The sequence below is a fragment of the Scylla paramamosain genome, chromosome 3 (genome assembly GCF_035594125.1).
Source record: "Scylla paramamosain isolate STU-SP2022 chromosome 3, ASM3559412v1, whole genome shotgun sequence".
In the NCBI taxonomy this organism is placed as follows: Eukaryota; Metazoa; Arthropoda; class Malacostraca; order Decapoda; family Portunidae; genus Scylla; species Scylla paramamosain.
The window spans coordinates 22936511-22948647 of NC_087153.1; the positions used below are offsets into that span (position 1 = coordinate 22936511).

Here is a 12137-nt window from a genome sequence, read left to right on the forward strand (position 1 = left end):
GAATGATTGAGAGAGATGTGGACAGAAGAATAGAGGTGAAAGTAAAAAAATCTTGTGCAGTGAGGCTGTGGGAAGAGGGGAGACATGCAGTTACCAAGATCAGAAGAGCAGTTACCATGAAAATAGCAACAGTATAGCAAGAAATGCCATATTGTGCTGATGAGAGAGAAGCTGAAGAGTCATTTAGAGGAGAGGGGTTGATAAGATAAAATCTTTTGATTCCATTCCGTCTAAAAGAGCAGTAAGAGTGGAACCCTATTGTATAATATTATGAAACATACTCCATACGTAGGCAGATAAGACCTTTGTAGAGTTGGCAGTTTGGGAGTGGGGTGAGAAAAATTGGCAGAGACAACTCTGAACATCTAATTTCATAGAGGCTGTTTTACTTAGAGATGAGATGTGAAGTTTCCAATTTAGATTACAAATAAATGACAGACCAAGGATGTTCAACAGATCTAGGATGTTCACTGTAGAAAAGAGGGACAGTTGAGTGTCACTGAAGAAGAGGGGATAGTTATCTGGAAGGTTGTATTGAGTTGACTGATGGAGGAATTGAGTTTTGAGCCAATGAACAATATTAAGTTTCCTCAGCCCCAATCAGATATTTTAGATCAGAAGTCAGACATTCTGTAGCTTCCCTGCATGAGCTGTTTAATTCCTGAAGGCTTGGACATCTGTAAAAAGACATGTAAAGGTGCAGGGTGGTAACATCAATGTAGAAGTGGATAGGTCAAGAAGTTTGGTTTAGAAGATTATTGCTGAAGAATAGAAAGAGTGGATGACATGACAGAACCCTGAGGAACACCACTGTTAATAGACTTATAAGAAGAGCAGTAACCATCTACCACAGCAGCAACAGAACAGTCAGAAAAGAAACCTGAAATGAAGTGACAAAGAGAGGGATAGAAGGGTAGTTTGGAAACCAAAGCTTTGTGCCAGACTCTATGAAATGTTTTTGATATGTCTAAGGCAACAGCAAAAGTTTCACCAAAATCCCTTAAAAGAGGATGACCAACACTCAGTAAGGAAAGCCAGAAGATCACCAGTTGAACATTCTCAATGGAACCCATGCTGGCAATCTAAGGCTGTACAGTGATAGATATTTAAGAATTTTTCTAATGAAGATATATTCAAAAACTTTAGAGAGGCAGGAAATTAAAGCAATAGGATAGTAGTTTGAGGGATTAGAGCAGTCACCCCTTTTAGGAAAAGAATGTAGACAAACTTTCAGCAAGTAGGAAAGACAGATGTTGATAGATGTAGTTGAAACGAGTTCAACTAAGCACGGTGCAAGCAAAGAGGCACAGTTTTGGAGAACAATAGAAGGAACCCCTTCAGGTTCATAAGCCTTCTCAGAATTAAGGCCAGCAAGGGCATGGAAAACATCATTGCAAAGATCTTGATAGGCAGCAGGAAATAGTCGGAGGGTGGAGGAGAGGAAGGAGCAAGCTCCAAATCATTCACAGTAGGGTTGTTAGCAAAGGTTAGAGAGAAAAGTTCAGGTTTAGAGATAGATGAGATGCCACTAGTGCCATCAGATTGAAATAAAGGAGAGAAAGACGAAATAAAAGTTATTGAAGATATTTTTAACAAGGTTCCAGAAGTCATGATGGATGTTAGATTTTGAGAGATTCTGACATTTTTCTATTGATAATTTGAGTTTTTGGCTGGTTGGGGAATAGACTTGACATAATTCTAGGCAAATATAGAGTGTATGACATTCAGGTGATAAAAGCTCAAATATCTTTTGTGGGCCACCTCTCTATCATATATAGCATGAAAAAAGTCTGTGTTAAACCAAGGTCTAGATCTAGAAAAATAATGAGGAATGTAAGTCTCCATGCCAGACACTGTCACCTGTTATGTGCTCAGCACACATAGACAGGTCTCTGACATGGAAGCAGTAGTTATTTCATGGAAAATCAGAATAATACCTCCTCAGGTTCCCTCAATTAGCAGAGGCAAAATGCCAAAAGCATCTCCACTCTGGGGGATCCTGAGGAAGGAATGGAGTGATAGGACAAAATAGAGATGTTATGTTGTGATCAGAGAAGCCAAATGGAGAAGACAGGGTGACACCCAAAACAGAAGGATTAGAGGTCAGGAAAAGTCAAGAATGTTGGGTGTATCTCCAATAGACAGGGATACAAGAAAGAAGTTGAGAAGGATAGCAAAGTTAAAGGTTGGTCACTGAAGGGAATGGAAAGTCAAAGCTGATGATGAAGTCTCCAAGAATGGAGATCTCTGCAAAAAGGAAGAGAGTCAGGATGTGCTCCACTTTGGAAGTTAAGTAGTCTGCTCCACTTGGGAAATTAAACTGTCCAAGAATTTTTTATAGTCAGAGTTAGGTAAGTGGTATACAGCACAGTTAAATTTAGTTTGAGGGTGACTGTAGCTGTAACCAGATGGTGGAAAATTCAGAAGATTTAAGAACATGGATATGAGAGCAAGTTAAGTTGTTGCATGCATAGATGCAACATCCAGCTTTGAATTAAAAATGATAAAGAAAGTATTAAAGAATAGAAAAGGGGATACTGTCAGTTGCCTCAAACACTTGCATTTCAGTGAGGAAAAGATGAGGAGGTTAAGTAGAGGAGAGGTAGTGTTCTACAGATTGAAAATTACATCCAATGCCACAAATGTTGCAGAAATTAATGAAGAAAAATTGAGGGGGGAGTCAAGACACTTAGGGTCAATACCAAAAGAGCAGCCTGACCTGGAGACATTAGTGGTCCCCTACCCAGAAGGGGACTTCAAGGCTGGTGTAGTTGTCATATTAAATTTTGAATCTGGGGTGGAGGATGTCGATATATTACATGCATGTAGAATTGTTTGAAGGAAGAGAGTTGTCTTTAGAGGGCAGGTTGTGACATTCAGTGAGGTCACAGCTGGGTCATTGAAAAGTTCACAGCATCCCCTGATCCAGTGCAAAACTGGTCCAGTGCTTCTTTTTTTTTTTTTATGTAGGAAGGATACTGCCCAAGGGCAACAAAAATCTAATAAAAAAAAAATGCCCACTGAAATGCCAGTCCCATAAAAGGGTCAAAGCAGTGGTCAAAAATTGGTGGATAAGTGTCTTGAAATCTCCCTCTTGAACGAATTCAAGTCATAGGAAGGTGGAAATACAGAAGAAGGCAGGGAGTTCCAGAGTTTACCAGAGAAAGGGATGAATGATTGAGAATACTGGTTAACTCTTGTGTTAGAGAGGTGGACAGAATAGGGGTGAGAGAAAGAAGAAAGTCTTGTGCAGCGAGGCCGTGGAAGGAGGGGAGGCATGCAGTTAGCAAGATCAGAAGAGCAGTTGGCATGAAAATAGCGGTAGAAGACAGCTAGATATGCAACATTGCGGCGGTGAGAGAGGGGCTGAAGACAGTCAGTTAGAGGAGAGGAGTTGATGAGACGAAAAGCTTTTGATTCCACCCTGTCTAGAAGAGCAGTATGAGTGGAACCCCCCCCAGACATGTGAAGCATACTCCATACATGGACAGATAAGGCCCTTGTACAGAGTTAGCAGCTGAGGGGGTGAGAAAAACTGGCGGAGACGTCTCAGAACACCCAACTTCATAGAAGCTGTTTTAGCTAGAGATGAGATGTGAAGTTTCCAGTTCAGATTATAAGTAAAGGACAGACCGAGGATGTTCAGTGTAGAAGAGGGGGACAGTTGAGTGTCATTGAAGAAGAGGGGATAGTTGTCTGGAAGATTGTGTCGAGTTGATAGACGGAGGAATTGAGTTTTTGAGGCATTGAACAATACCAAGTTTGCTCTGCCCCAATCAGAAATTTTAGAAAGATCAGAAGTCAGGCGTTCTGTGGCTTCCCTGCATGATATGTTTACCTCCTGAAGGGTTGGACGTCTATGAAAAGACGTGGAAAAGTGCAGGGTAGTATCATCAGCATAGGAGTGGATAGGACAAGAAGTTTGGTTTAGAAGATCATTAATGAATAATAAGAAGAGAGTGGGTGACAGGACAGAACCCTCAGGAACACCACTGTTAATAGATTTAGGAGAAGAACAGTGACCGTCTACCACAGCAGCAATAGAACGGTCAGAAAGGAAACTTGAGATGAAGTTACAGAGAGAAGGATAGAAACCGTAGGAGGGTAGTTTGGAAATCAAAGCTTTGTGCCAGACTCTATCAAAGGCTTTTGATATGTCCAAGGCAACAGCAAAAGTTTCACCAGTCTCTAAAAGAGGATGACCAAGACTCAGTAAGGAAAGCCAGAAGATCACCAGTAGAGTGGCCTTGATGGAACCCATACTGGCGATCAGATAGAAGGTTGTGAAGTGATAGATGTTTAAGAATCTTCCTGTTGAGGATAGATTCAAAAACTTTAGATATGCAGGAAATTAAAGCAATAGGACGGTAGTTTGAGGGATTAGAGCGGTCACCCTTTTTAGGAACAGGTTGAATGTAGGCAAACTTCCAGCAAGAAGGAAAGGTAGATGTTGACAGACAGAGCTGAAAGAGTTTGACTAGGCAAGGTGCAAGCACAGTTTCGGAGAACAATAGGAGGGACCCCATCAGGTCCATAAGCCTTCCGAGGGTTTAGACCAGCGAGGGCATGGAAAACATCATTACGAAGAATTTTAATACGTGGCATGAAGTAGTCAGAGGGTGAAGGAGAGGGAGGAACAAGCCCAGAATCGTCCAAGGTAGAGTTTTTAGCAAAGGTTTGAGCAAAGAGTTCAGCTTTAGAAATAGATGTGATAGCAGTGGTGTCATCTGGTTGAAGTAGAGGAGGGAAAGAAGAAGAAGCAAAGTTATTGGAGATATTTTTGGCTAGATGCCAGACATCACGATGGGAGTTAGATCTTGAAAGGTTTTGACATTTTCTGTTAATGAAGGAGTTCTTGGCAAGTTGGAGAACAGACTTGGCATGGTTCCGGGCAGAAATATAAAGTGCATGAGATTCTGGTGATGGAAGGCTTAAGTACCTTTTGTGGGCCACCTCTCTATCATGTATAGCACGAGAACAAGCTGTGTTAAACCAAGGTTTAGAAGGTTTAGGACGAGAAAAAGAGTGAGGAATGTACGCCTCCATGCCAGACACTATCACCTCTGTTATGCGCTCAGCACACAAAGACGGGTCTCTGACACGGAAGCAGTAGTCATTCTAAGGAAAATCAGCAAAATACCTCCTCAGGTCCCCCCAACTAGCAGAGGCAAAACGCCTGAGGCACCTTCGCTTAGGGGGATCCTGAGGAGGGATTGGAGTGATAGGACAAGATAAAGATATGAGATTGTGATCGGAGGAGCCCAACGGAGAAGAAAGGGTGACAGCATAAGCAGAAGGATTAGAGGTCAGGAAAAGGTCAAGAATGTTGGGCGTATCTCTAAGACGGTCAGGAATACGAGTAGGGTGTTGCACCAATTGCTCTAGGTCATGGAGGATAGCAAAGTTGTAGGCTAGTTCACCAGGATGGTCAGTGAAGGGAGAGGAAAGCCAAAGCTGGTGGTGAACATTGAAGTCTCCAAGAATGGAGACCTCTGCAAAAGGGAAGAGGGTCAGAATGTGCTCCACTTTGAAAGTTAAATAGTCAAAGAATTTCTTATAGTCAGAGGAGTTAGGAGAGAGGTATACAGCACAGATAAATTTAGTATGAGAATGACTCTGTAGTCGTAGCCAGATGGTGGAAAACTCAGAAGATTCAAGAGCGTGGGCACGAGAGCAGGTTAAGTCATTGCGCACATAAACGCAGCATCCAGCTTTGGATCGAAAATGAGGATAGAGAAAGTAGGAGGGAACAGAAAAGGGGCTACTGTCAGTTGCCTCAGACACCTGAGTTTCAGTGAGGAAATGAAGATGAGGTTTAGAAGAGGAGAGGTGGTGTTCTACAGATTGAAAATTAGATCTTAGACCGCGAATGTTGCAGAAGTTAATGAAGAAAAAGTTGAGGGGGGTGTCAAGACACTTAGGGTCGTCGACGGAAAGGCAGTCCGACCTGGGGAAATTTATGGTCCCCTCCCCAGATGGGGACTCCGAGGCTGGTGTAGGAGTCGCCATGATTTTAAAATTTTTGAGTGAAGGGTGTGTGTGTTATTAGGTGCTTGTAGTTTTGTGTGGAGGAAGAGAGTTGTCTTTAGAGGGCAGGCTGTGACTACCCCCTTGTGTTGTGAGACACAAAGGGAAACGTTCAGTGAGGTCACAGCTGGGTTTAATGATAAGTTCACAGCACCCCCTGAACAGTGCTTGAGACCTCAATGGAGAAATTTTAATTTTGACATATCTACCATCTCCAATTCAAATGTGAATATTTTACCCATGAAAATTAACTTCTAATTCAAATGTGAATATTTTACCCCTAAAAATTTGTAACTTAATTTGTTTTACTCTGTTTTTTCAGTGACAAAATCCCACATGTTTGCAATACAAACAATTGTATAAAAATCAATTCAGCCCCTGATGAAATCTTGAGAGAGAGAGAGAGAGAGAGAGAGAGAGAGAGAGAGAGAGAGAGAGAGAGAGAGAGAGAGAGAGAGAGAGAGAGAGAGAGAGAGAGAGAGAGAGAGAGAGAGAGAGAGAGAGAGAGAGAGAGAGAAATTATACTATACAGTATCACAAAACTTTACCTGTGTGGGCAGGTTTTGCAAATCTTTTGATCCGAGTATGAGCCACCAAGGATCTTGTTCATAATTTGTTCATGCCCAAGAGCCTTTAGGGCCTCATTTAGACTCTCCACAAGGATGTTGTAAAACTCACAAGCATCATGTTGTTCACGTAAGTTGACTGGCTCACCCTGCAGCCTGCACAAAATAAATAAGTGGTATGAGCTTCTCCATATCTCACCCTTAGAATCTGTCGGGGAATATTTTCATTTCAGTATTCCACACTCCATATAATACACACTCTTGTAGAGAAAGAAAAAATCAGTAAAATTTATTCTAGGGAAAATATGCAAACTCAGTCAATAGCTATACTTCTTCAAAGAAAATTACAAAATTTTCTATTATTTCCACTTAAAAATCACATACATCAGCAACTACTAGTTCAAATACAACACATTTTCAAATTATGAAAAGACAAATATTAAAATAATATTTAGAACATTGCTTCTCTCCACAAATACCAACTGCAAATATGGTTCAAGAAGCACCATCACATGTAATAAATTATTCACATGCACCTCTGTACAGTATGGGAAGAGAGAGAGAGAGAGAGAGAGAGAGAGACAGAGAGAGAGAGAGAGAGAGAGAGAGAGAGTCAGAGAGAGAGAGAGAGAGAGAGAGAGAGAGAGAGAGAGAGAGAGAGAGAGAGAGAGAGAGAGAATGAAAATAAAAATAATTATTCATGAAGGAAGTGACAATGCAATAAAAGCTAAAGCTATCTCATTTAATAAAAAATATATAAAATAAACCTCCATTACTCTTCCCACCAACAACTGCATAAAAAATATGTATAACCATAGTTATATAATTGCATCACAATTTTCTAAATGGAGTTCAGGTCCAGGTACAAAACTGGTATAAAAAATTCAAGAACTAGTCATTGTACAAAAAGTATTTCAAAATATTTTTCTTGAGCAGCTATTCACCACTCACATCACCCTATCCATTGCTGCAATGCATTACGGAAGAATGTCAAACACCATCCATGAATTGTACTGAATCTCTTCATATCACTAATGACTGCAAAAGAGTGATCATATTGCTGCAGCTGTTACATTACAAGACCTAGGTGAGATGGTGCAATATCACCATGTTTTGCCAAATGTCATTTGCTATATGCCTCAAAACAATGATACAGAATTGGTCACTGACTGTCTGACCCTATAAATTAGACTCACAGTGAATAACACTGCATTTGTCAAAGAAAATTATGACCATGGTCTTAGACATGCTGCAGACCTGCCCTGCATTCTTCTGTTGTAGAGGTCTTGAACTTTTTTAGTACAGACTTGTGTATGAGTTGAGGACTATTTTATATACCTAGTGATAACCCTCACTTGTGTCTGATTTGAGGACTGTACTTATATACCTAATGATAACCTTCAATGTTAAAAATGGATCATCCAGAGCATGCTAACATAACTCTTGGCAGACTGGCCCACCACTCCTTTGGCCCAAAGTAGAGATTCAGTACAAATCCGAGAGTGCTAAATAAGTTTCAAAAAACTTCCAGAATGTATTTCTGTAAAGTCAATGGCACTAGGAGTGTTGTATTGTTGCTCAATGGAACTAGTTTGGAGGGATTGGTGGTCAAACTTTAATCCAAGAAATATTTCCTAGTCTTAGAACTTTTTGATACCAACTCATATTCATAGATTGTGGGTAATCATTCTCTCTCTCTCTCTCTCTCTCTCTCTCTCTCTCTCTCTCTCTCTCTCTCTCTCTCTCTCTCTCTCTCTCTCTCTCTCTCTCTCTCTCTCTCATACACTCACTTTTGTCCACCCTAGCCTACCTTCCCTCTTCCCATACCTCTTAAGTGTTCTAATTTCCATATCAGTCTATTGTGTGGTACGCTGTCATACACATTCTTGAAATCCAAAATAAATACTGTCTACCCATCTGTCTTTCTGTTGGATAGTTTCTGCTACTTTGTTGTAATAGCTAAGTAGATTTGTTACCCATGATCTTCCATTTCTAAATTAAATTTGTCTCTCAGTCATGTTTCTCCAAGTGGCCTCCCCACTTTTTTCTCATAAATTTTGCTATTATTTTTCTTACAATGCTGGTGAAGGAGACAGGTCTCTAATTCAATGGGCACTGCTTATTTTCCTTCTAATACAAAGTGACAATATTTGCCTTTTCTACACTTTTGGTACTTTGCTTTATTTTAAGGATGACATGGAACTCATCAGAAGAAATTTTAGACCATGCAAATATTCTGTTTATCATTAATCTAGTAAGGGAAATATTACAGAGTGACACAGAGAGAAGCAACCCACTCACCACCAAAATTAAGGTGATCATAACACTTAGACATCTTCCTGCTGGAAAAATGCAGCTGTGCAGTAGTGATGATGATGTGGGTCATCAAGAGAGCCTCAGGATTATTCCTGAGCTAACTGACAACTGTTTGTTTACATTGAGACTCAACAGGATCACATTTACTTTATTTCAAAGACTGAATTACTGTCTTACCCACTGTCTCTTCTCCAAATACAAAAAAAAACGAAGAAAATATCTATAGAAACCATAAATTAGCAATAAACGGCAGCATCTGCTTTGTCTTTTGGTACATAAGAACATAAGAACATAAGAAATAAGGGAAGCTGCAAGAAGCGACCAGGCTTACACGTGGCAGTCCCTGTATGAAACACACCTACCTATTTCCATCTGCTATCCCCTTCCATAAACTTGTCTAATCTTCTCTTAAAGCTCTCTAGTGTCCTAGCACTAACTACATGATTACTGAGTCCGTTCCACTCATCTACCACTCTATTTGAGAACCAATTTTTTCCTATCTCCTTCCTAAACCTAAATTTTTCAAGCTTGAACCCGTTATTTCTTGTTCTACCCTGGTTGCTGATCCTAAGAATTTTGCTTACATCTCCCTTGTTATAACCCTTATACCACTTAAAGACTTCTATCAGGTCCCCTCTTAACCTACGTCTCTCTAGAGAATGTAAATTTAACCGCTTCAGCCTCGCTTCGTAAGGAATACTCCTCATCCCCTGTATCCTTTTAGTCATTCTCCTCTGTACTGATTCTAATAGACCTATTTCTTTCCTGTAATGTGGGGACCAGAACTGCACAGCGTAGTCTAGATGAGGTCTGACCAGCGCCAAGTATAACTTTAATATTACTTCCGGCCTTCTGAAATCAAGTAACTTTGTTTGAGAACTGCATTATGGTACAGCAACCAAAGCAATTATGAGTTCAAAATTTTGTTCGAAAACTGATTTGTTCAAAAAGGGAAGTTTTCGGTAACTGAAGTTCCACTCTACTAAAAGACGAAGTAGATACAGTAAAATCCCTCTTATCCGGCATCAACGGGACCGCCGACATACCGGATACTTGAATAGAAGTGAAATTATGTCCACAATCACCACCCTACACTCACGCATCTTACCATAACAAAGATCAGCTGATCTTAATCAGCAGCTGATCTGATCAGCTGCTTAAGTGTAAGCACAACACGCTTCCTCTTTTCTACAACTTTAGGCATGATGAAGGCATCAGGTGATAAACAGTGCACACGCGGGACTGAGTCACTGAGTAAACACAGTGCAGTGGGCCGTGGGTGGCGCGAAGCAGTGCGCTCTGGTGGTGAGGGGACAAAGTATGCCTCGCGCGGGAATTTTAATCGATTTTATGAGTACAGATTGATTTTTTATTGATTTTAAGGCTCGGGGAAAAATGTGCTGGATACTTGAAGCAGCTGGATACTCGAATGCTGGATGAGAGGGATTTTACTGTATTGTTGTTTATAACATTTTATATATTTTATAAATATTTTCCATGTTTATATGTTTGGGAAAGAGGCACAGTGGATAAAATGATGATCCATTCCTTGAAATATTACATTAAATATGACCCCATTGAAGCATCTCAGTGTAAACAACCGTTTGACATGTTTTAAAATGGTGAGAAATAAAATACAAGAAAAAACCTGCAAAAAATTTGTTTTTTTTTTTTTCAGAATGTAAGACTATTAATATTCAGTAATATTCAACCCCACTGTAACTCACCAGAACCAATGCACAGCAGATGTACACGAGAAACTGAGACTACACATGAAAACAACATCTGGAAGTTTATATTGAATACTGAAAACTGAAAGAAAAAATCACTTGTTCTTTTATAACACTAATAAGACTACACTTCCTACATGACCTGAGCTGGTGGTTAGAATTTTCTACTTCCTCAGGCCTCTTTACACCCAAATGCTGCTGCTCTCACAAGGCTAACTAACTGGACAGACACAGTTTCTCTTTCCTTTCTAAATAAGAAGTATTTATATGTACTTAAAAAGTTATTCTGACGAGTTCTGCATCACTAGGAACATTTAGAATGTCCCTCTTGAATAGAGCATTGGTTTGGGCATGATGTTGTAGTGCATAATGCCAAATCTGAACTAAATGTTAGAAAAGGGAACAACACCAAGCAAATTTTCATTTAGCAAATAGACTGCTTATATCTCTGAATGCTCATAATTTGTTACCTCATAACTTGGAGACCCACCATAAAGGCTTGCTTAGTTCTTTCGTGCATTCTTTTAACACCCAATCAGATATTTCCATCAGCCTTCATTTTATCTAAGATTTCCAATTCCTTTATTAATTCCCTTTTTTCTAAGTGGATGTTTTTCCAGTTCATATGGTATAGTTTGATTACTGTCATCTCTCTGAAATGGCAGTTCCCTTGTGAATAAAGATTGAAAGTTTGTTTGAAACCACAAAATTCTTTTTATATAGCTCATGCCTTCATCAACTATATTTTTGTATCTTATTTTTGGCCTTACTTTTACCTTTTATGTAGCTGTAGAAATTTTGGTTGGGCAATGTTTTTTTCAACTTTTCTGAACTTTTTTACCTTTTCTGATTTTAGAATATTCATTTTTGTTAGGGCTAGTTGTTGGTGTTATTATCATTATTGTATTAGATTTTTCACCTCTTTTTCCTCCTCTCTCCCTGGTTTGTGTGGGCTGATTTTAGGTGAACATGGATATTCAGTAGGCTTATTTAATATTCATATTTTAGAGAAGTAGAGAGGGATATATGTATAGAAGAGATTGTGCATATTTTCTTCATTATCTATATAGTATTACTATTACTCTAATGGTAACCTTTATTTCTTTCTTTCTTTCTTTCTCTCTTAAATAAATACACTTGTTACTTGATAATGTGTCAACTTTTGCTGCCTGTGGTGCCAGTGGCCGTGGGTGCCAGAGGAGAGTGATATTGGAAACGCTTGGGAAGTGTGGGATGCTTGATTGGCAGCCTTGCCACAGAACAGGGCTGTGTGTAAATCTTGTAAAAAACAATGAAACTCTAATGACTGGTGTTTTCACATCCCTGTTAACTCTCACTGAATTAATATGATCAAACATAACCCGTGAGAGAGAAGACTACAACATGGTGAGTATGGCAGGGACAACTATGTCTGAGTCAACCTCACTGATTTCACCATAACATTCCTTTCCTGCTTCTTTCTTTCATAAGCCTGGTCACTGCCATGTCTTCTGTATTT

The 12137-nt window shown here is 39.7% G+C and overlaps 1 protein-coding gene across 5 annotated transcripts in view; it reads right to left on the minus strand.

Moving 5' to 3' along the window:
• Positions 1-12137, minus strand: part of LOC135092995 (probable ubiquitin carboxyl-terminal hydrolase FAF-X) — a 301879-nt gene that overhangs the window by 123430 nt on the left and 166312 nt on the right. For all 5 annotated transcript variants that reach the window (XM_063991852.1, XM_063991861.1, XM_063991828.1 and 2 more), the window contains exon 35: positions 6576-6749. In XM_063991852.1, the coding sequence (XP_063847922.1) occupies positions 6576-6749 (174 nt within the window). The remainder of the gene's footprint in view (positions 1-6575; positions 6750-12137) is intronic.